Source organism: Sorex fumeus, unplaced genomic scaffold, assembly GCF_029834395.1.
Source record: "Sorex fumeus unplaced genomic scaffold, SorFum_2.1 ptg000265l, whole genome shotgun sequence".
Classification (NCBI taxonomy): domain Eukaryota; kingdom Metazoa; phylum Chordata; class Mammalia; order Eulipotyphla; family Soricidae; genus Sorex; species Sorex fumeus.
Window position 1 is genome coordinate 11,871,584 of NW_026606322.1, and position 25,980 is coordinate 11,897,563.

Consider the following 25,980-nt stretch of genomic DNA (forward strand, 5'->3'; position numbering starts at 1 on the left):
GTAATGTCTTCATATTCTTATAATCATAAAAGAGGCATGTATGATTTATGTATATGCTAACAATAATATACATGGTGAGTATGGAAGGCAGAACTGGAAAAATTCATTACACCAAATCAAAAACCCCTGATTTAAAAACCTACGGAAGAAAACTGGTGGGATTGGCGGACTGAAGCTATTGACCATCTTTTGGAAGAAAAAAATGGCAATATCTTCATTGTTTCTCTTTCAGGATTTAACAGGGATAGAACAGGCAATAACAATCCTGTTTTAAATCCTTAAGGTTTTAAGAGTTTCCTGATATTTGAGGATACTATGTAACTAATCAAGAAAATAGAATTCATTAGCAACTCAAAATATAACTCATATGAAAGTATATAATTGAATATAAGCATAGTACATTAATTTCTGTTTATACAGAAAAACAATAAAAGATCAAAGTATTTTCACCCAATTTGAACCATCGGGTCAAAACATGCTCTGGAAGCTTATATAAGCAAATCACTTAGTTGTGCATCCCTAATGCTAACTAATCTGTACCACATTGTAGTGCTGAGGACTAATTAAAGGAAAAACTCTTCTTTCACATAGTTTTATAGATACAGAGTGAATAAACAGTGGTTGGCATTGTAAGAGAACATAGGGTAATATTGGCTACTATTGCTCACTTTGTGTTGGTGCTTCTTCTATCTTATTTCAATTTAAAACATTAAAAAACTTAACTTAAACTTTTACACATCCTCTGACAACATTAGAAATAATTATAGGCTTTTCTTTCCAGAAATGCGTAGAAAAGGAAAATCTTAATTGTCTTTCATCCTGCTTGTGTGAGTGTCCCTAGGAAAAAAAAAAGAGTTTAATTCACTTGAACTGTGTGGAACAACAGGATGAATTCCAATACCACCCCTTTTCATGGGTTTCCTGTGTTAGATACAAGCATATGGAGTTCTCTTTTTAATCCTTCACCAGACCTTCCTGATATAATTTTTACGTTGTCTTTTATCTGTACAATTGGAGGTAAGTATTACTTTCTTGAGTTTATTCTATTGACATATATTGTTAATATCACCATTTAGAATCAAGAATAGAAGCAGTGATAAGGCATTAAATTTTGTTCCTAAATTTTTATCTTCATTCCACTATTTTAAAATTAAGCAAATCAAACAATAGCTTGCCATGGAAAAAGACATACTGAGTCTAATCTATGTTCTTCAGTTCTTGTGGATTCATACCTTCTTTCTTGCCAGGTCATAGCTGTATTCAGTAACAGATAAGCACATCATTACTGTATGCTTTATCAATAGTAAGTTTAAAAGTGATTTGTCCCAGTTCTTCACAGGAACAAAATATTTTCAGAGCAATAGAGTTCTGAATGATCATTACTTCATAACCACTTGTTAGGCACCCCGTGGGTTTTGTACAAATGATAACTTATACCAACCTGATAGGAAAAGAAAATGAGTGATTTGTTTGGGTTTTAGTGAAGCAAGTGACATTTTTTGTTGTTTGTTTGGGGGTCACATCCAGCTATGCCCAAAGTTTACCTCTGGCTCTGTTCTCAGGGATTACTCCTGGTGGACTTGGGGTACAATGTGGGGTACTGAGGATCAAACGCAAGTCAGCCGTAAAACAAGAACCCTTGAACTGTGTGAAACAACACACAGAACCCTACTGGCTATACTATCTGTCTGGGCCTTAACAAAGCAGTTTTTACTTAATGAAATTTACTTAAAGAAGTATAGGAGGAAATAAAGAGAAAAAAATATGTTCAAGAGAGACTATAGGCTTCTCCATTGTGGGAAAAGTGGAGAGTGGCTGTTGGGAGAAGGTTGTAAACAGTATCTCCAAACAGTCTTGGCCTGGAGTTCTCTGCATTCAGATAAATTGATCTGGTTATTGCCATAGGACTTGATGGTGCTTGCATATTCTTATCAAGCCCTTTAGATTCTCCTGCAACTGCTCCTTTTCAGAGAGGTTCACACTTCATTGCTTGGTGCCTCAGTTTGCCATCCCCAAGGACCTCTCGATTTGCATCTCAACGGGATGTGTTTTTCATTTGTCATTTTCTTTTTTTACTATTTACCCCACTCTCATTACCTATCCTCCTGCAACATTCCCTGCTCTAAATTCTACCTGCTTAAATCTTTAAGAGGTACATGAGTAAAGAAAAACTTTAGAAATCAAAATAAAGTATTTTTGGTAATATTCCTTGGCTTTCTTGTATTACAATGAAGTAGAAAATTCAAGGAAGCATTTTTATATTCCCTTTTAATTATACCTTGACAAAAATGGTAAATGAAATTAAATATTAATTATAGATCTCCTAATAATTTAAATAACTTAAATAATTTAAAATTTACATTTGCAAATTTAGTTGGGTGAACTATTTGAATAAGTGACCCATATAAATCTTCCTTATTGGCATCTGACTGTGCTGCATGTGTTGTTCTTGTGTGTAACAAAAACGTCACTAAGGCCTTTACCTTGCCAGAAACTTCTTGCTAAATCAGTTTTATCCTTTTTTCAACTCAGTGATGCTACACTTTAATTTTTATTATCTGTTTCTTTCTTCTGACTTTTAGATTAATTCATTTTTGTCTAGTTCATTGACGTATGAAGTTAAATTTTTATTTGAATTTTTTTTATTTATTGATATAGGTCTGTGTTGCCACATACTTCCCTCACAATTCTTTTTTCTGGTTCATTTAGTACAAAATTGACATTTTATTTGAAATTTTTTTTAAGCTCATATTGCTACAAACTTCTCTAGTAAGACTGGTTTTACTGAACCCAGTAAGTTCTCCAAACTCTTGGGCTCATTTTTCAGTGTCTCAAGACATTTTTTAAATTTTACCTCAGATTTTCTTAAGGAATGATTAATGGGCTGGAGGGATAGCACAGCAGGTAGGGCGTTTGCCTTGCATGTGGCCGACATTACTGACCCAGGTTCGATTCCTCCATCCCTCTCAGAGAGCCCAGCCAGCTACCGACAGTATCTTACCTGCACTGCAAAGCCTGGCAAGCTCCCCGTGACGTATTCGATATGCCAAAAACAGTAACAACAAGTCTCACAATTTGTTGTGAGACGTTACTGGTGCCCGCTCGAGCAAATCGATGAACAATGGGAGGACAGTGCTCCAGTGCTCCAGTGCAGTGCTCCTAATGTATAATACCTGGTTAATTTTTCTTATTGATAAAATTATCATACTGGTTCTTATTATTTTCTTGAGAACTGTTAGAATATTTTACTAAAGCTCAGTTATTTTAAAACCTCTATTTTTGTTTTGGGTGCCACCTCCAGCCCTGCTTAGGAGTCATTTTCAGTTCTTTTTTCAGTAATGACCCCTGTGGTATATAGGAAACCATATATCCATATATGGTGTGGAGTGTGGGACAATCAAGGCAAGTGCCTTAAACCTGCACTATCCCACTGTCCATTTTTAATCTATTACTGAAAAACTGCTAAAATACATTGATGCATTGCATAAGCAAAAGTTGCTAAAAATTAGCAGCGATCTAAAAATCAATGGTGGTGACAGTATGTGCCAAAAATTCTAAGGAAATGAGAAATATCATAGAAAAAATAAAACAGGAATCTAGTGGAATTGTTTTGGTTGATTCTGTATTGATTCTCTGAGCTTAAGAGTAAGAAGTAGGATTTTAATTGCATTAATATAAGAAGTGGGTAGAATGGAACATTGTTTTATTGTCATCAATATTATATAAATACTACCATATTTAAAATTCTACGTCTGCTATTTTACTGCCTTTCAGTAAAAACATATTTTTTACAGGATTTTTGAACCTTTACTTGAAAGACTTTCCAATTCCTATCCCAATAATATTGTTTTTAATTGGATGCAGTTTTGAAATATTAACTTTTACGTCTATCAAGGTGTGTATTGTAAATATTATTATTTGCATCTAAGGCTCATAAAATTTATATGTAACTTAAGAAAATTTATTTTAAATTTATAAAATTTAGATGTCAGTGACGTATTCGATATGCCAAACACAGTAACAAGTATGACAATGGAGACATTACTGGGCCCGCTCGAGCAAATCGATGAACAACGGGAGGACAGTGACAATGACAGTGATTTGCACATAAGGTTTATAAAACTTATAACTTAAGAAAACTTATAATGATTTCTCACTGCTCTGTCAGTTGATAGATGCTTGTAACTTTTATATCGGATGTATAGAAAAAGAAACCAGGCATGAAAGAGTTGAGATCCTTTTATCTAAACAGTCAAATCGGAGTCAAGGTCTAAAATTAGAACTAAAATTTAGAGGCAGCCTCCCCACTGTACTACCCCTCTGGCCTTCGTATAGATTCTTGTGATGATTGAAATGTTTTATATTTGCAGCTTGCTCTTCAAGCTCGTGCTCTCCCTACCTCGCTTGCTTGTCTTAAGTTTCTTTACTTGCTTATCTCCACTTTGGAGAAGCCTGTGTTTACTCTTGAAAACATATTTCCCCTCTTTCTCTCCTCTCTTTCTAAGTAAGTTTCATTCAATAAAAAGTTTTATATTTGCCCAACAGGGTAACCACTTGCAGTGAGCACTTGAAATGTATGAGTACGGGACCTGAGTTTTTTAAAGTTTTAAATAAATGCGGGTAGGGCATCTGCCTTGCACGCAGCTGACCCTGGTTCGATTCCTCCGCTCCTTTCAGAGAGCCGGGCAAACTACTGCGAGTATCTCGCCCGCACAACAAAGCCTGGCAAGCTATCCCTGACTTATTAGATATGCCAGACACAGTAATAACAGGTCTCACAATTTGTTGTGAGATGTTACTGGTGCCCGCTCGAGCAAATCAATGAACAGGAGGACAGTGACAGTGACTTGAGCGGGTGCCAGTAAGATCTCCATTTGTCCCAGCTCTGAGATTTTAACAGTCTTTCCTTACTCATCTTTCCCAATACTGTCATATTGGGAAATTCCCTGGCTTTTTCGGGGTCGGGGAATGAGACCCGTTATTGTTACTGTTTTTGGTATATTGAATACTTTAGAATATAGAGCAAAATTAAAGGTTTGCCATGTTAGAAAAGAGTCTGGAAGAAAAACCATCAATGCTTCTACTCATAACATCAAGAAACACAACTATCCAGGACTGAGTATCTCTAACATGCAGAGTTGCCACTAGGAACTCAATTTCCTTAAAGAATACAAAAAGGATGTCCATGATTGGATTAGCAAATATCATCTAAATATTTTATGATAAATACGATTGTTTTAAAAACTGCAGTTATTTTCCTGCCTTCATCTCTTTTATGCTAAAACATTTAGATTTCCCGGGACTGGAGCAATAGCACAGCAGGTAGGGCGTTTGCCTTCCACGCGGCCGACCCGGGTTCGATTCCCAGCATCCCATATGGTCCCCTGAGCACCGCCAGGGGTAATTCCTGAGTGAAGAGCCAGGAGTAACCCCTGTGCGTCGCCAGGGGTGACCCAAAAAGCCAAAAAGGAAAATTAAAAAAATAAAACATTTAGATTTCCTATACGGCATGACTAATACTTATAGTTTCTGTATTTTCATGTTATTGTTTTTTACTTTTTGTGCTTAATAGTTCCTCTACCTAGATTCTTTTTGTCTTGTATTTCTGAATATCTATGTAATCGTCAGTACCTATTCCTATATACTTCAAGTATATATTCTTTAAAAAAGTTATAAAAATTTATATTGGCATTAAATCTTATAAAAATTATAAAAATTCAACAGTTATGTTATAATGTATTAAATTGTATTACATTTTTCTATTTTGCTAAAAGTTGACATGACTAGCACGTATTCAATGTAATTGGGTGATGGATAAATGAAAAATTACTTATTTTCATATTATTAGGTACAAGAATATGCAAACGTCATACAATGGATAGATCCAAAATTATTTTTCAGTCTATTTACTCCAATAATTATCTTCAATGTTGCATTTCACATGGATGTTTACATCCTTCAAAGAATATTTTGGCAGGTAAGAAGTGTTATTTTTCAATATTATTCACTTGTGAGCTACGTGTTATCAAATTAAATTCAGTTTTAGACTTTAATGAGTAAATCATACCCTGATATTTGTCTACTATATTGAAGTCTGAAGAAATATAATGGAGGGAAAAAGTAATTCAGTTGACTGAGCATAGGAAATAGCTCAAAGGAATAGAGTGAATACTTTGCATATAGGAATCCTGGGTCTGATCCCTGCATATATATACAAAAATATACATAAATATCCCTGCATTTATAACATACATATGTAGATAAGTATATACATAAATGTACTTATATATACTTGCCTACATAAATACAGTTCATTTACAAATGGTTGGTGGTGAATAAATTTAAATTAAGAGAAAGTGAGAAACTATTTTTTCATTAGGAAAATATCTGACTTGATTGAGTAATAACAGAGCGATGAATCTGGAGGTTTCTTTTACTTCTTTAGAAAATTGTTTTATTCACCCAAGAATAGCTGAGATAAGTACCAGGAGGTTTACTCCATGGTTTGGAGGCCAGTCACACATGCTAGGGGAAAAGGCAGCTCAGATAGAGAAGGGAGCACCAAATAAAGGGTATTGGGAGGGTTTTCCCAGGATGGGAGAAGCATGCTGAAAGTAGACTATAGACCGAACATGATTGCCACTCAATGCCTCTTTTGCAAACCACAGCACCCAAAAGGAGAGAGAGAACAAAAGGGAATGCCCTGCCACAAAGACAGGGTGGGATAGGGGGTGGGAGGTGGGAGGGATACTGGGATTCATGGTGGTGGAAAATGGGCACTGGTGGAGGGATGGGTATTTGATCATTGTATAATCAAAACCTAAGCACAAAAATTTGTAAGTCTACAACTGTACCTCTTGGTCTGTCACTAATGAAAATTTTTTAAAAATTGTTTTATTTATATATAAAGAAAATAGCTTATATTGAAAGAATATAGAGAATGTGAGGTGAGAGAAAGATTTTTTAAAAGGGGGAAAGAGGTAGTAATTGGTATACTATTTAGTAGTTGCATTGGTTGGTAAGACATTAGGAAATCAGTGTATGATTAATTAAATCACTTAATCACTTAATCACTTAACTTCCCGTTAGTCGTTGATTTGCTCGAGCAGGCGCCAGTAACGTCCCCATTTGTCCCTGTCGCGTGCTAGTGTTGCCCAATGGCATCTGTTCGCTCCGGGAACATGAAGGGCCTCAAACCGATCGTTCATGATCTTGATGAAGAAGTCTGACCATCTGGAAGGTGGGCGGCCACGCGGTCTTTTGACATACCGTGGAATCCAGTCGGTAACAGCTCTAGTCCAGCGGTCGTCTTTAAATCTCATTACGTGACCAGCCCATCTGATTTTCGACACCTTGGCAAATGAGACAGTGTCCCTGATTCTTGATCGTCGACGGATGTCAGAACTCCGGGTTCTTTCTCTCATTTGAGTGAAACGTGATATTCCAAGCATAGCTCTTTCTATTCTTTGGGAGACCTGAATAGCGTTCTCATCTTGTTTGTGTAGGGCCCAGGTCTCTGAGGCATATGTTAATGCAGGATCGACACTACTTCCACTACCCAGCCTTCGCCACACTTCAGGATGCTTTCCGGACCCGCGCGGCCGCAAAGCGGCTGCGCGACACATCATAAGACACTAAATACCCATCTTCCAGAATTGTCGTACCGTATTTGATAGGGCTCAAATATGGTAACACCTACAAGGGTGATTAGAGGTCACCCCAAAAGCCTCTATCCCTCTCGGAAAGACTGGCAAGCTACCGAGAGTATTCCGCCCGCATGGAAGAGCCTGGCAAGCTCTCTGCTGTGTATTCGATATGCCAAAACCAGTAACTTCAACTGGTCTCATTCACCTGACCCTGAAGGCTTCACCGACATGGCAGCACTGAGAAAGATGAGAAAGGAGAGGCCGACAAAATCTCAAGGCCGACCTAGGCTGCCACAACGAAGGAAGACAAAAATGATCATCTGTACTTTCAATGCATGTACGCTAGCATCAGATGCATCCATCGAGGACCTGAAGGTACAAGCGCGAATGATCAAGTACGACATCATTGGTCTGACTGAGACAAGAAGGCACGAATCTCACCATGCCGTTTTCGACACTGGAGAAGAATTGTTCCTCGGAACATGCGATAAAAGAGGTGTTGGAGGCGTTGGTGTCCTTGTCAACACAAACTTGGCCAAGAGCATTGATTCATTTGAATGCCTAACCACCCGAATCGGACGTTTACATTTGAATAGATGTGGCTCACTGCCTGCAGTTTCTATCTTCATTGTCTACGCACCAACATCTCATTATGATGAAAGAGAAATCAAGAAGTTCTACATGGAGCTAGAGAAGTTCAATAAAGAAGACCACACCTTCTACAAGATCATTGTGGGTGATTTTAATGCCAAGATAGGACCGAGAAGATTAGCTGAAGAACTTCACATCGGGACCCATGGCCTAGAAAACGAACAGGGTGAGAGACTGTCTGAGTTCATCATGTCAACCAAGACCATTCATGGTAACTCACAGTTCCAGAAGGCAGAATCTAAACGATGGACATGGGAGTCTCCCGGTGGACGATTCCACAACGAAATAGACCACATCATATTCAATCGACGGTTTTGCGTGACCGATGTCGCTGTTGTCCCAAAATTTCGAACGGGATCAGACCACCGTCTCCTTCATGCAAAATTCTACTTCACAGAGCGGGGAGAAAGGGCTGCAAAGTTCAAAAAGAGAACTCCCAGAACGACCACCAACTGGGAACTCTTTGGTACTATTGCGTCAGCATGGGAAGATGCCATTGTTGACAACATTGACGAGGAATACGATCGACTGGTTCAGCACCTCCATGAATGTGCGAGGAACGCCAAGAGAGAGATAGCCACAAAAAAACGCCAGTCTTCGAAAACTCTTGAGCTAATTCACCAGCGTGGTTTGGCGCATGCCTCAGGCAACCGCAAGCTAACGTCCGAGCTCGCAAAGCACTGCAGAGATGCGATCAAGGAAGACCTCAAAGAGAGAAGAGCAGAAGTACTGGTAGATGCGGCAGAAGCCGGGAAAAGTATTTGTAACGCCCGCCTGTCCTTCCCCAAGTACAAGACCAAGATGACTGCCCTCCGACGTCCTGATGGATCCATCACATCCTCCAGAACGGCAATGGAGAAGATTATCCATGACTTCTACTCAAATCTCTTCGATAGCCAGGTCCACTTGCCGACATACCAAATTCCACAGGATGGATATGTCGTTCCCAACGTTCTCCCTTCCGAAATCCGACACGCCATTTCGTCAGTAAAGAAACAAACAGCACCCGGCCCAGACAAGGTCAGACCTGAACACCGGAAGAACCTGCCGTCAGTACTCATCAATACACTGGCTCGGCTCTTAACTTGCTACCTGTCTGAATGCAAGGTTCCGTCCCAATGGAAAACCAGCAGGACCGTACTACTGTTCAAGAAGGGAGACATCCATGACATCCCTGACAATGATTAATTAAGAAAAACTTTAAAATAATACATTCCTTAATTTTACCAACTGCAGTTCAAATAAAATGATTTACAACATATGACAAGGTTTAGTCACAGATTTTTTATGTATTTTGTTTTTCTTTGCTAAGCACTGTACCACTGTCCTCCCGTTGTTCATCGATTTGCTCGAGCGGGCACCTGTAATGTCTCTGGTGTGAGACTTGTTGTTACTGTTTTTGGCATATCGAATATGCCACGGGGAGCTTGCCAGGCTCTGTCATGCAGGCAGGATATTCTTGGTAGCTTGCCGGGCTTTCGGATAGAGGCAGAGGAATTGAACTCCAGTCGGCCATGTGCAAGGCAAACTCCCTACCCACTGTGCTATCGCTCCAGCAATATTTTTAACACCTTTGTGAAGTCCTTAGAGTTATTCCCTTTATTTTTAAAACTTGAGACATAATTAATATAGCATTAGATTAAGGTGGCAATATAATACTGGTATACATATATTTATTTCCAGTTGATCACTAAAATATGATTAATATAACATCCATAACCACACAAGTTTACAAGCTTATCTTGTCATACGATAACTTTTCTCTCAACATCTTTAAAATATGTTATACATATAAAAATGTTAAATATTTAAAAAATAAATAAAATAAAATATATAATACAATATTATTAACTATAGTTATATCTGTACATTACAGTTCCATTATATGACTTATTTGTTTTGTAACTAATTGCTACAATCTTCTGTTTTTTAACCGAGAGTATCTCGCCTGCACGGCAAAAGCCTGGCAAGCTATCCATGATGTATTCGATATGCCAAACACAGTAACAACAAAGGTTACGGGGCCCGCTTGAGAAAAATTGATGAACAATGCGAGGACAGTGACAGTGACCTTTGTTTTCTGGGGGGACTTAGGAAGTTATACCTGATTATGCTTGAAGAACACTCCCAGCTCTGAGCTCGCGACACCTGCAGTGCTAGGGAAATTCGTGCCTACTCCCACCTCCTATCTCAGGCAACTGCCAATCTGGCCTTCTGATTTCTAGACATGTTTGGTTTTGTTTTTATGTTTTTATGATTGTACATATAAGACTATAGTGCCTTATTATTTGAAATTTTATCTTAGTGCTATCAAGCCCCATTCTGTGTTGCTTTAAGTTCCTTTTTTTTACATAGCTGAGCAATATTCCATTCCATATTAAATAAATGTATATTTACATATATAACATTCTATCTTTCCTTTTCATTTTGGGGACATGCCTAGTGGTCCTCTGCCCCTCTTGGAGAGCCCGGCAAGCTACCCAGAGTATCCTGCCCGCACGACAAAGCCTGGCAAGCTACCCGTGACATATTTGATATGCCAAAAACAGTAAAAACAAATCTCACAATGGAGACGTTACTGGTGCCCGCTCAAGCAAATCGATGAACAATGGGAGGACAGTGCAGTGCTACCTAGTGGTGCTCAGGGTGGTTTATTCCTGACTCTTCTCAGGATCACTTCTGGCAGGATTCAGGGAACCATGTGGAGAGCCAGAGATGAATCTGAGGTCGGTAGCATGCAATGCAAGCACTCTACCCACCGTGCTTTCTCCCCAGACCCTATAATACACTTTCTTTACCCATTCATTCATCATAGACATTTAGATTGCGTATATGTCTTAGCTCTTGTTTAACATACTTCAGTGAGCATGGAGGAAAAGTTTAACATTTTTATTGGTGCCTTCAGACAAAGTTACACTTTTACAATTATAGTCAGCAAAGAAGTATTGCTAAATGGGTCCCTTAGGTAGAATAATAGAAGTCAATGGTGTTAGAGGCATAAAAATAGTTTCAAATCCCAGAATAACAATATTGCTTTTTTCATATTTTCCATAATATTCTGTCATTTTCTCTGCATTGTTTATATGATCAGTTTTCTTCTTTTGTAACAATTTTCCTAAAACCTTCTTTTTTATACATTAACGGAACTTCTAGGTTTTATGGAGAGTAATAGCATACCTCTATATGCTACAGATTCAAATATAAAGTTCTATGTATAGAGATGGAGATCACAATTATAGAGATATAGATGTGTGTACAGTATGCATATGTATCTCCACACAAACTTATTCAATGACATCATCAAAAATATTCCATTTTAAGATTCTTCACAGTGAAAGAAATTATCATTATGGTTAAAAAACATTTTACCAAGTAGGAGAATATATTTCCACACTATCTGATGAAAGGTAAAATCCAAGATATATACAAAAATCACTATGTAAATTAATTCATGGAAAAATAATACGAAAATTTCTCAAAATAATTAATATAGGCTTATCAAAGAATCTAGCAAATGATATATTTCTAGACATCTTTCAAAAGAAGGCAAACACTACTTGGAAAAGGCAAATACACACCCATGCACACTGCTGCACCAATTTTAATAGCTAATACATGGAAGTGACACAAGTGCCCAATGGCAGATGAGTCGATAAGGAAGATGTGCTATGTGTACATAATGTGATGCCACTCACTTAATCACTTAATCACTTAACTTCCCGTTAGTCGTCGATTTGCTCGAGCGGGCGCCAGTAACGTCTCCATTTGTCCCTGTCGCGTGCTAGTGTAGCCCAATGGCATCTCTTTGCTCCGGGAACATGGAGGGCCTCAAACCGATCGTTCATGACCTTGACAAAGAAGTCTGACCATCTGGTAGGTGGGCGGCCACGCGGTCTCTTGACATCCCGTGGAATCCAATCAGTAACAGCTCTAGTCCAACGGTCGTCTTTAAATCTCATTACGTGACCAGCCCATCTGATTTTCGACACCTTGGCAAATGAGACAGCGTCCCTGATCCTTGATCGTCGACGGATGTCAGAACTCCGGATTCGTTCTCTCATTTGAGTGAAACGTGATATTCCAAGCATAGCTCTTTCTGATGCCACTCAGTTATACAAAGAAAGATAAAACTTAGTTTTTGCTGGAATACAACTGGAGCTTGAAAAGGGTAATGAATGCTAAGTAAAAGAAGAAAAAGAAAGACAAAAACCAGATGATCTCACTTCTGGTAAAAAAAAAAAAACAGCAAAGCAAAGTAATAAACACCAGTGTAAACAAACCCTTAGACTAATCACAAAACTGAGACTATCAAAGGGTGGAGTAATGAGCCGAAAGGATATATGGGGTTCACTGTATTGCGGTGCAGGGATACCATGTAGTACCCCTAAATATTTAATACTTCGCATACCAATCTTAACACATTTTTTTTAAAAAATCAATAAAATTTTCTTTTAAATAACAATAATTTTCTACAACTTCTACCCTAGGTTCAAGATTCTCATTTCAATATTTGTCCTTTATTGCAGAGTTGGGAATCACTAGTCATATAAAATCTTATTTCCTTTTCATGGACATGGTCACGGTCCTCCTGTTGTTCATCAATTTGCTCGAGCGGGCCCAGTAACGTCTCCATTGGAGACTTTGTTGTTACTGTCGTTACTCTCGGAGAGCCTGGCAAGTTACCGAGAATATCTGGCCCGCACGGCAGAGCCTGGGAAGCTACCTGGGATGTATTCGATATGCCAAACACAGTAACATATTTCCTTTTAATGGTGATTTTTTTTCTTTGTTTTGTTTTGGGTTTTTCATGGTGGTGTTCAGAGTTTATTTCTCTCTCTATCGTCGGACACCACTCTAGAGGAGCTCTGTTGACTTTATTTGGTGCCAGTGATCAAACGCAGGGTCAGCTGAATGCAAGACAAGTTCCCTCCCCCCACACACACACACCCACTGTCCTATTTCTCTGGCCCCATGGACTGAATGTGATTCTACGTCTCCAATAGTCCTAATTATCTGCTTTAAAAAAAATGGAATACTGTGGCAATTTAATTTTCTATTTGTTGTATTTCTTTGCAGATATTTTTAATTACTGTTCCTGGCTTCATTGTAAATTATGTCTTAGTCCTTTGGTATCTGTCATCGGTGGATAAATTACTTTTGCGTACACCCTCATGGGTATTATTTACAACTATTCTTATAAGTTCAGATCCCATGCTGACTGCAGCTTCTATAAGAGAACTTGGTAGGTTTATATTTATTTTTTTAATAATTGCTAAAATATCATAAGCCATACATATTCGACTTCTCTAATTTTAAGGTTTTTGTTTTTGGGGGGGGGGAGTCACACCTATGGTGTTCGGGGCCTATCCTGGCTCTGTTTCAAGTATCACTCCTGGCAATACTCATGGACCTATGTGGTGCCAGGAATTGAACCAGAGTCAATCACTGCAAGGCAGGTGTCTAACCTACTGTCCTCTCTCTCCAGACCCAATTGTTTTTCTTAAATCACAGGGAAATTATAAAGCTATTCATGATTTGGTTTCAGGCAGACAATGTTTCAACATCCATCCCTTCAACAGTGTCCACTTTCCTCCACCAATGCTCTACCCCCACCCCCATTTACTTCCCACCAGTCTACTTCCAGAAGAAGTGCTTTTACATATAAAAGCACTCTGGTTTGCAGTACTTTGCTGATAGGGTTTCATCCATAGCACTTGAGCACTTATCAACACCACCACCTCCTCTGGTTGAATGTTTTCCTCCATCATAATTGTTTCCCCCTCCCTGTCCTTTCTCCCAGGCCCCTCAAGTGACATGTTTTCTACTAAATGTTAGTTCTCGTATTTTTTGTTTCCATTGTTTTTGGATATTTGTTATTGCACCATTTTGTTTCTTATGTCCTGCATGTGAAAGAGATAATTCTGTGACCGAATTCACTGAGCATAATATATTCCAGGTCCTTCCATGTAGCAGCGAATTGGATGATTTAATCTTCTTTTTCTTTTTTTTTTTTAAACTTATCCATTTATTTATTGAATCACCATGGGAAAGGTTACAAAGCTTTCAGGTTTAGGTCTCAGTCATGCAAATATCAAGCACATTTCCCTTTACCAAAACTTATTTTTTACCATGAAGAACCCCAATAAAACCCCACCCCCCACCCCTCCCAGTCCCTGTGGGGCAGATGAATTCTAGTTAACACTCTATCTGCTTTGATTAGATTCATTGTTTCAATAAAAGATTCACCACTATTATTTAGAGTTTACCCCCCCACCCCCAAATCAGACATGCTGACAAAGCATTGTGAAGTGATTTGCTTTCTACAGCTGGGTTCAAGAATTAAATGTTGGTTTTGGATTTCTGCTATTTTACTTATTGACCCTGGAAGTATTTCTACTGAAAGTCAGATAGTTAAGAAATTGGTTTCTGTGCTCTGGAGCCGTGGCCGTGCTGGAGAGCCACTAGTGGGGGGCAACTGGTGGCCTCGGTAGGGCGTGAAGGGCGGACCTAAACGCCCCCCTTCCCATGAGGCTTTAGTCGCCCCCAGTTCCCTGGCTCATACCTGCTGTCCACAAGGCTCCCATGCAGCCGCCATCTTTCTTTCCAGAGAGGAGAAGGCGACTGGGGCAACACCCTTTCCCCTCCGGACAGACCTGATGGCCTGGATTAACGCATAGTCCGTTCACTTTTCTGCTCCAAGCTGCCGGGTTCTGCATTAAGTCCTTGTGCTTCTGGGGCCGTGGCTGTGCTGGAGAGCCGCTCACAGGGGGCAACTGGTGGCCTCGGTAGGGCGTGAAGGACGGACTGGAACGCCCCCTTTCCCATGAGGTTTTAGTCGCCCCCACACCCCCGGCCCATACCTGCTGTCCACAAGGCTCCCATGTGGCCGCCATCTTTCTTTCCAGAGGGAGGAGGGCAGAAGGGACCAACACCCTTTCCCCTCCGGGCAGACATGATGGCCTGGATTAACGCATAGTCCTTTCACTTTTCTGCTCCAAGCTGCTGGGTTCTGCATTAAGTCCTTGTGCTTCTGGGGCTGTGGCCGTGCTGGAGAGCCGCTCATGGGGGGCAACTGGTGACCACGGTAGGGTGTGAAGGGCGGACCGAAACGCCCCCCTTCCCATGAGGTTTTAGTCGCCCCCCACTCCCCCGGCTCATACCTGCTGTCCACAAGGCTCCCATGTGGCCGCCATCTTTCTTTCCAGAAGGAGGAGGGTGGAAGGGACCAACACTCTTTCCCCTCCGGGCAGACATGATGGCCTGGATTAACGCATAGTCCTTTCACTTTTCTGCTCCAAGCTGCTGGGTTCTGCATTAAGTCCTTGTGCTTCTGGGGCCGTGGCCGTGCTGGAGAGCCGCTCGCAGGGGGCAACTGGTGACCTTGTTAGGGCGTGAAGGACGGACCGGAAACGCCCCCTTTCCCATGAGGTTTTAGTCGCCCCCACACCCCCGGCTCACACCTGCTGTCCACAAGGCTCCCATGTGGCCGCCATCTTTCTTTCCAGTGAGGAGAGGGCGAATGGGGCAACACCCTTTCCCCTCCGGACAGTCATGATGGCCTGGATTAACACATAGCCCATTCACTTTTCTGCTCCAAGCTGCTGGGTTATGCATTAAGTCCTTGTGTTTCTGGGGCTGTGGCCGTGCTCCAAACTTAACTATGATTTTCAGAGAGAAACGTTGGGTGGTTTACTTCCCATGGATCACTTTGTATATAGAGAGATGTCGCGCGGCCGCCTGAGCGGCCGCGCAGTTTTAAGGAAAAGTCCTAGTTCCCGCATACTCAAGCTGTGGTTGTATGTGGTTGTAGAGGCTTCTGGTCACCGGGGTTCCATCTGGGGGAGGCGGGATGCGGTACCTACCCCATCTGGGGCTTCCCGATGATCTCGGCTCTTTTTGGAACCTGTTTTTTTTTCCCCCCTTCGGGATCTGTGGATCCCGCCCTCCATGTTGTCCTTCTCTTCGGCTGAATGCTCGGATGATTTAATCTTCTTAATGGATAAATAGTATTCCATTGTGTATGTGTACCATAGTTTCTTTATCCAGTCATCTCTTCTTGAGACACTCAGGCTGTTTCCAGATTTTGTTAATTGTGGAAGGTGCTGCAGGGTCCCAACGAGGGACTGGATGGAACCAGGGCAAGCAATAAGCTATGTGCTATCCTGGCATCGAGATGGGTCTGGCCAAAGTGCCATAATGCTTAACTCTAAGTTAAGAGCTTGGTCATGGACAAATGCTGTCATGATCCAAAAAGTAATAACTAGATTTGGACCCTGCTAGGGTTAGGAATGATTAATCTGGCCTGAGCACTGTAGTCTGAGTCTGTGGCAAGAGGTTCCCAGGAGAACTGCCCTACAAGCCTCAATGTTATTTATTGCTGTGTCCATACAAAATAACTAGTATTGAGATGTTGATAGACTTATTGGACTGAGGAAAGGAGGAAAACACCTTAGGAGGTATTTTGCCTGGGGCAGTCAGGATGGGCTTTGGAATATCTTTTTTGGTGGTGTTCCCTTTGAATTTGGTGGGCCTAAGGAAGGGCTTTCTTATGTTGATTTTGCTACCTGACTGGGTACAGTGTCAGCCCAGAGTGCTGGGGAGTTGGAGAGACAAGAGAGCAGGGAGAGTTGGGGAGAGAGTAGTGAGTTCAGGAAGGCAAGGTGGACCACGGAGAGACTAGCAAGGGGGACAGAGAGAGAAGAATGTAGAAGAAGAATACAGGAGCAAGCACGTGGAGAGAGAGAGCCCAAGCTGCGAGATGGAGTGCAGAGAAAAACTGTAGAGACAAAGGGAGATGGGAATGAGGAGCAGTGTGAGACTAGAATGGGAGGCTCAGAGAGACAGGGGCAGGCGCGTGGGGAGAATGGAATAAAGGACATCTGATCAATCGAAAAAATTGTGGAAGGTGCTGCAAAGAATATAAGGGTGCAAATGTCTTTTCTGAATTGTTTTAAGGTCCATGGGGTATATTCCAAGAAATAGAGTTGTATGATCAAACGGAAGCTCAATCCCTAGATTTTTGGGGGTACTTCCCAAAATATAAAATTTATATTTTATAGTTTTCCAGAAAGACTGGACCAGTTAACATTCTCATCAGCAGCCAATGAGAGTCCCTTTCTCTACACATTTTCTTTAAAGTGCACAAGTTTCTTTATTTAATGTAGTCTCGTTTGTTTATCTTTGCTTCCACTTTCTTGGACAGTGGTGTTTCATCCTTGAAAATTCCTTTATCTTCAATGTCATGAAGAATTTTACTTATGTTTTCCACTATGTACCGTATGAGTTCAGGCCTGCTATAATGATATTTAATTCATTTCTATTTAAATCTTGTACATGGCGTTAGAAGAGGTCTGAGTTTAAATTTTTTATTTTTTTGCGTGTAGCTGACCAATTTTCCCAACACGAATTACTGAAGACATTTTCTTTTTCTCTACTTCATATTTTTGCTCCTTTATTGAAGAAAAATGGATCATACACCTATCTCAGGATATTCAACTCTATTCCATTGATCTGAGTGTCTGTCTTTATTCCAGTACCACACCGTTTTTATTATTACTGTGTTATAGTACAGTTTGAAGTTGGGGAAAGTGACGTTCCATTTTTTTCCAAGAATTTATTTACCTAGGGACTAGAGCTATAGTACAGCAGGTAGGGCATTTGCCTTGTACACGGCTGACCAGGGTTTGATTCCCAGCATCCCATATGGTCCCCTGAGCAACGCCAGGAGTAATTCCTGAGTGCAAAGCCAGGAGTAAGCCCTGTGCATCATCGTGTGTGACCCCCCAAAAAAAAAAGAATTTATTTACCTATTTGGGGATGTCTTATTGTTCCATATGAATTTCAGGAATTTTTTATCTATTTCTCTGAAAAATGACATGGGTGTTCTTATAAAGACCTTAGTGAAACTGTACCATGCTTTGTGGAACATTGCTATTTTAATGATACTAATCCTCCAATCTATGAGTTTGGGAAGTGTCCCCATTTTTTATTTCTTGAAGTAGTGTTTTGTACTTTTCTTTTAATAGGTCTTTCATGTTTTTAGTTAAGTTGATTCTGAGGTACTTTTTTTTTCTGAGGCACAATTCTGAACAGGAATGTTTTAAAATATATTCTGTTCTCTTTCACTTTTTGCATGTAAGAAAGCCATGAACTTTTACATATTAATTTGTAAATTTCTAGGAGCCTTTAGGTAGAGTCTTTGGGATTTTCTAAATATAGTATTATGCTGTGTGTAAATAGTGAAAGCTTGACTTCTTCCTTTCCTATCTGGATGCTCTTAACATCTTTTCCTTGTCTAATTGCTCTTTCAAGTACTTTCAGTACTATATTGAATAGAAGTGATGAGAGTGGACAACCTTGTCTTATGATGATGTTAGAGAGATTTTTAGTTTCCCGTCTTTGAGTATTTGCGGCGGCGTGACATCCTATTATCTCATTCCTACTTTGGACAAACTAGCAGGCTACCGAATGTAACCTGCCCACACGGCAGAGTCTGGCCAACTCCCCCTGGCGTACTGAATATGCCAAATACCAGTAACAATGATGGATCTCATTCTCCTAACTCTGAAAGAGCCTTGAATATGGCACTTTTAAAAAATCTCAGGGCTAGGACGAAGGAGATGTTACTGGGGCCTGCTCGAGGAAATCAACGAATAACAGGATGGTCATTATCGTGATCATGATCTTTGAGTATAATGCTTGCTGTTGGCTTGTAGTAAATCATTTTGACTGTATTAAGAAAGGTTTCTTCAATTTCCGTTTTGTTGAGAATTCTTTATTGTAATAGGTGCTGATTCTTGTCAAATGCATTCTCTGCGTCTGTTGATAAAATCATATGTTTTATATTTTTTCTTTTATTGCACTCGTGCATTACATCAATTGACTTTTATGTTTTTAGTCATTCTTGCATTCCTGGAATGAATCCTGCTTCATCATGGTATGTGATCTTTTTGATGAGTTGTTGGAATATGATTGCCAACATTTTATTAAGGATATTTTCACCTGTGTTCTTCAGGAATATCTGCCTATAATTCTCTTTTTTAGTGGTGTCCCAGTCTGCGTTTGGAATCAGGGTGACGTTTGCTTCATAGAAACTGTTTGAGAATGTTCCTGTTTTTTCAGTTTCTTGGAAGACCCTGAAAAGGATTGACAGTAGAACTTCTGTAAAAGTTTGAAATAATTCAGCAGTGAATCCATTTGGGCCTGTGCTTTTGTTTGGGGAGTGACTATTGATTACTATTTCAATATCTTCGAAATGTCTGTTCAGGTGTTTAATATCTTCTTAGTACAACCTTGGGAGGTTATGGGAGTCCAAGGATTCAAGAAAACAAATAGTTTGTTGGCATAAATATTCTGGAAGTACTTGTTGATCATTTGAATTTCCATGATATCTTTTGTGATGTCCTCCCTTTAATTTCTGATTCAGTTTATCAGGGTTCTCTCTCTTTCTTTGTGAGTCTTGCCAGTGTTTTATCCATCTTGCTTATTTTTTCGAAGGAGTATCTCTTGGTTTTATTGATCTTGCAGATTGTATGGGGGGGGGGGGGGGCGGGCAGTCCATTTTATTGGTTTTAAGTCCATTTTATTATTTCTTTCTCCTGCCTGCTTTAGGCTTCTTATGCTAGTCATTTTCCAAGTTAAACTTTTCAGTCAAATTTTTTATGTGGGTCCTTTCTTCCTTCCTGATGAATGCTTGCATAACAATGAACTTCCCTCATAATATGGCTTTTTCTGTATCCTACAAGTTCTGTAGGTTAGTGTCCTCATTCTTGTTTCTTTTCATGAATCTCTCAATTTCTTCTTGACTTCCTCTCTGAACAACTAGTTGATGAATAAAGAGCTATTTAATTTCCAGGTATTTGATTATTTATCTGTTTCTGTTTGTGATAACTTCTATTTTCAGTGAAGCATAGTCTGAAAAGATAGTTTTGACTATGTGAAAGTATATTTTGTGACACAGCATGTGGTCTATCAAGGAGAATGTCATGGGAGCATTTGAAGAAATTGTGTATTTGACTTGCAGGTGAAGAAAAGCCACATATATTAAACTCCAATCTTCCACTTCTTCCTTCAAAGCAAGTATTTCCTTACTAAAAATATTTCCTTTCTTTACTGTCCAGTTAGTCTTTTGAGAGATGAAAGAGAAGTTTTGAAGTCTCCAACTACTATTGTATCCAACTGCTATTAATGTCTTCAAATCTACTAGCAATTGTTTTATGTATTTTGCTGGTCTCTCATTAATTAAGTGCATATATGTTTAGGAGTGTGAGTTCTTCCTAACGTACATGTCCTCTGATCATTTGGGGGCATGAGGGAGTAGAACTACGCCCAGAAATGCTCAGGGTTTACTCTTGACTCTGCAGTCAGAAATTACCATATTGGATAACAGGAATTGAAACCACACCAACTGCATGCAATGCAAGGGTTATACCCACTGTACTATCACTCTGTACCACCCGACCCCCCATATCTCTTGATTGTGAAGAAATGACCCTCCTCTCTCATAACCTTTTTGAGCCTGGAGTCTATGTCATCTGATACTAGTATGGCCACCCTGTGTTTTTTTGAGTTTGTTGTTGTTTGCTTGAAAAATTATCTTTCAACCTTTGACTTTGAATCTGTATTTGCTCCTTTCATTCAAATGTATTTCTTGTAGGCAGCAGAACTTTGGGCTTAATTTTCTAACTCATCCTACCATACTGTCCTTAATTGGTGCAATTAGCACATTGACATTGAGAAAGATTGGCATGGAGTTTTGTACTGTCTTTCTGTAGGAGATTGGCATGTATGTGGGAATCACTTTAAAGTATTCCTTTTAGTTCTTGTGTAGATAGTTTTGAGTCTATGAAATTTCTGAGCTATTGTTTTATTTCTGAAATCATGCATGGTTTCTTCAAAAATGAGTGCAAATTATTCTCGATGAAACATTAATTTTTTTATATTTAACATATTTTATTTTTGAAGATTGCATATCATATGTCCAGTTTTCCATCACATACTTAAAAATGCATATGAAATTTAAACTTTTCCAACATTCTTAGTCTCTCAGATACCATTTAACAATTTTTGTACTTACATAGTTCCCTGGTTTATTTCTAATCTCAGAAGATACCACACAGATATCTATCTTCCCAGTATAACTGCATATAGCCTTTGACTGGTACCTGTCAAGTCTTGCTTCCTGCCTTTCTAATAGAATGCTATGAAACATTAATTTTTAAAACTGTATCCCATCATTATCTTTGAGCCCATATGGTTTTATTTGGTAAATCTGTAAATCTGAATTATGTTCCCTCTGAATAATTTGATCCGCTCTGAATAATTTTTTTGATCTTGCTGCTTTCAGGATTCTTTCTCTATTTGTCATTTTCATCATAATGGATAGGATGTTTCTTGGAGTATTTTTATTTGGATTTCTTTTAGTTGATACCCTTTGGGCCTCCTAGATATGGGTATGCACTCTTCTGCTCTGGTAACCTTTCAGCAACGATGGCTTTGACTGTTGCTTCTTTATCAGGGTTGCTTTCCTGGCTCTCTGGGACCACAGTGATTTTTATGCTGTTCCTTTCTAATTCATCCCTAAGTTTTCTTATCAGTTGTTCATCTGAGACATTTTTCATCTTCCTTTGTTGTCTGGAGGTTTTCTGTACATCATCTTAGAGCTCACTGATTCTGTCCTCAGCAGCTATTACTCTGCTGATGAGGTTCCCAGTGAGTTTTTCATTTTGCTTACCAAGTTTTTCAGTTCTCTCATTTCTGTTTCTAGACTCTTTTTTTTTTTGCACTCAGGTTCCTTTGCATTTTTTTAGCTGTCTGTTCCATTGTTTCTTTGAAATCATTAGACATCCTAAATATTTCCGCTCTGAATTCCTTTACAGGAAGATTATTTATACAAGTGGCTGTTACTGATTGCATTCTCAGCATTACAGTCTTCACCCACTGCCTGTGGTGGAGCTCTGTGCTGCTTTAATATGGTTCTTTTTGTAGTCTGGAGGTGAGTCTTTTTCACTTCACTCTCAGTGCCCCACCCCTCCTCTCACTCAGTGAGATCTCTGAGAAAGGAGCTCTGTTGAGAAAGGGAGATTATCTTGCACTTACTTAAAGCAATTGCGCTGCCTTTCTGACCTTTAGGCAGAGCAGTATGCCTGGTCTGTATTTAGCAACAGTCCCTAAATTTAAGAACTTTCATCCACTGTAATTTTATTTTACTAAGTGGAGAACATTACTCATTGGGGCATCAAACATAGACATAGGAGAGCCAATTCTCATAACAGAAAGAAATGCCAAAGATAGGTTTCCTTAGTATATATATATTTGGTGCTGCTGGGTCTTCCAAGCAGTGCTTAGGGATCTCTGGGATCACTGGGGCAGTATTAAGCCAGTGAAGCAGCTAAATGTTAGAGTTTGAGCATCCAGTGCTGTTTGGTGTATGTGGTGTATGAGCCTATACACATATGCAGCTATGGAGTTGTATTCCTTAAACTATCACTGTATCACTATCATCCCATTGTTCATCAATTTGTTCTAACAGGCACCAGTAACATCTCCATTCGTCCTAACCCTGAGACTTTAGCAGCCTCTCCTTACTCATCTTTCTCAAGGCTGCCATATTGGAAGCTCTTTCAGGGCCAGGAGAATGAGACCCGTTATTGTTACTGTTTTTGGCATATCGGATACACCACGGGTAGCTTGCCAGGCTCTGCCTTTTGGATGGGATACTCTCAGTAGCTTGCCAACCTCTCTGATATATAGATATAGATATAGAAATAGATATATAGATATTACTGTAGCACTGTCCTCCTGCTGTTCATCAATTTGTTCGAGTGGGCCCAGTAACGTCTCCATTGTGAGACTTGTTTTTACTGTGTTTGGCATATTGAATACATCACGGGTAGCTTGCAGGCTTTGTCATGCGAGCAAGATATTCTTGGTAGCTTCCCGGGCTCTCCAAGAGGGGCAGAGGAATCGAACCTGGGTCGGCTGCACCAGCCGTATGCAAGGCAAAAACCCTACCACTGTGCTATTGCTCCAACCAGAGAGTAATCACGATCGTGATCATCCTGTTGTTTGTCGATTGCCTCGAGCAGGCCCCAGTAACGTCTCCTTCCTCCTAGCCCTGAGATTTTAAAAAGTGCCATATTTAAGGCTCTTTCAGGGTTAGGAGAATGAGACCCATCATTGTTACTGGTATTTGGCATATTGGGTCCCAGAGGGTAATATATATACATATATACTTGGTGGTGTCGGTGTCCTTGTCAACACAAACTTGGCCATAAACATTGATTCATTCAAATGCCTAACAACCTGAATTGGATGATTACACTCGAATAGATGTGGCTCACTGCCGGGAGTTTCTATCTTTGTTGTCTACGAAACAAAATCAAATTATGATGAAGGAGAAATTTAGAAGTTCTACATGGAATTGGAAAAATTCTATAAAGAAGACCACACCTTCTACAAGATCATTGTCGGTGATTTTAATGCCAAGATAGGACCGAGAATATCAGCCAAAGAACTCCAAATCAGGACCCATGGCCTAGAATGAAATGAATAGAGTGAGAAACTGTCCGAGTGCATCGTGTCAACCAAGAGCATCCATGGTAACTAAAAATTCCAGAAGACCAAATCTAAATGTTGGACATGGGAGTCTTCTGATGGATGGCTCCACAACGAAATTGACCAAATCATGTTCCATAGACGGTCTTGCCTGACCCATGTCACTGTTGTCCCAAAATTCCAAACGGGATCAGACCACTGTCTTCTTCATGCAAAATTCTATTTCACAGAGTGGGGAGAAAGGGCTGAAAAGTTTAAGAGAACTCCCAAAACGACCACCAACTGGGAGCTATTTGGCACTATTGCTGCAATATGGGAAGATGCCGCCATTGACAACATTGACGAGGAATACGATGGACTGGTTCAGCACCTCCATGATTGTGCAAAGAACGCCGAGAGAGAGAGAGAGCTACAAAAAAATGCCTGTCTTCGAAAACTCTTGAGCTTATTTGCCAACGTGGTTTGGCACATGCCTCAGGCAACCGCGAGCAAATGTCCCAGCTTGCAAAGCAGTGCAGAGAAGTGATCAAGGAAGACCTCAAAGAGAGAAGAGCAGCAGTGCTGGCAGATGTGGCAGAATCTGTGAAAAACTTTCACAACGCCCGCCTGTCCTTCACCAACTACAAGACCAAGATGACTGCCCTCCAACGTCCTGATGGATCTATCACATCTTCCAGAAGGGCAATGAAGAAAATTATCCATGACTTCTACTCAGATCTCTTTGATAGTCACGTCCACGTGCCCACATACCAAATTCAGCAGGATGGATATGTTGTTTCCAAAGTTCTCCCTTCAGAAATCCGACACGCCATTTCATCGGTAAAGAAGCTAACAGCACCCAACCCAGACAAGGTCAGACCTGAACACCTGAAGAACCTGCCATCAATACTCATCGATATACTGGCTCAGGTCTTTACACGCTACCTGTCTGAATGCAAGATCCCGTCCCACTGGAAAACCAGCAGGACTGTACTACTGTGCAAGAAGAGAGACATCCACGACACTGGCAACTATCGTCTGATTTGCCTGTTGTCTGTCGTCTACAACTGTCTATTGTCTGTTCACTCAAGTCATCCTGAATAGGATTGACAGAACACTATATCAAGGACAACCATGTGAGCAAGCTGGTTTCTGAAAAGGATTTAGCACCATCGACCATATCCACATGATAACCAAGCTCATTGAGGTTTCTCGGAAGTTTAAGATGCTGCTTTGTCTAACGTTCATTGATTTAAAGAAGGCCTTTGATTCTGTTGAGACTGAGGCGGTCACTAAGGCCCTAGTGAAACAGGGCGTTCAATGTCAATACATCAGGATTCTCCAGGAGCTGTGTTGCGGATTCACTACCAGGATCTCACCATTCTACAGGGAGGTGGTCATTGATGTCAAGAGAGGGGGTTTGGCAGAATGATACCATTTCACCAAAACTCTTCAGTGCCACTCTCGAGAACGTCAAGCGATGACTGGAATGGGAAGGAATGGGAGTGAAGATAGATGGTCAGTCAGCAACTACACCACCTCCACTTCGCTGATGACATTGTTCTTATAACACCAAACATCAGCCAAGTGGCACAAATGCTGGCCAACTTTGACTGTGAGTGTGGAAAGGTCAGACTCCAGCTGAATCTCACAAAGACTATGTTTATGAGAAACGGAATGTTTCTGACGTTCCATTCACTCTCAAAGGACGAACATCTCCAAATGCAACAGTTATGTGTACCTGGGTCGAGAAGTCAACATGACGAATGACCAGGCAACTGAGCGGCTTGGAACTCCTTCAAGAGCATCAAAGAAATCGATAAGAGGAGGAAGAAACTCCGGCTCTGGGCACATCTCTTCCACTGTTCTTCCTGCATTAGCATATGCCTCAGAGACCTGGGCCCTACGAAAACAGGATGAGAATGCTATTCGGGTCTTCCAAAGAGGAATCAAAAGAGCTATGTTTGGACTATTTCGCTTCACTCAAGTGAAAGAATAAATCCAGAGTTCTGACCTCTGTTGACAATCAAGAATCAGGACACTGTCTCGTTTGCCAAGGTGTCAAAATTCAAAATTGGGCTGGATACATAATGAGATTTGGAGACGACCACTGGACTAGAGCCATTACCATCTGGTTTCCATGGGATGT

General features: G+C 40.2%; 1 protein-coding gene across 1 annotated transcript in view; it reads left to right on the forward strand.

The window, feature by feature from the left end:
• Window positions 1-887: 887 nt before the first annotated feature.
• SLC9C1 (solute carrier family 9 member C1) overlaps window positions 888-25,980 on the forward strand; it is a 121,280-nt gene continuing 96,187 nt past the window's right edge. Inside the window, exons 1-4 of the mRNA XM_056109139.1 lie at window positions 888-1,017; window positions 3,795-3,895; window positions 5,849-5,977; window positions 13,374-13,539. Coding sequence (XP_055965114.1) covers window positions 888-1,017; window positions 3,795-3,895; window positions 5,849-5,977; window positions 13,374-13,539 — 526 coding nt within the window. The remainder of the gene's footprint in view (window positions 1,018-3,794; window positions 3,896-5,848; window positions 5,978-13,373; window positions 13,540-25,980) is intronic.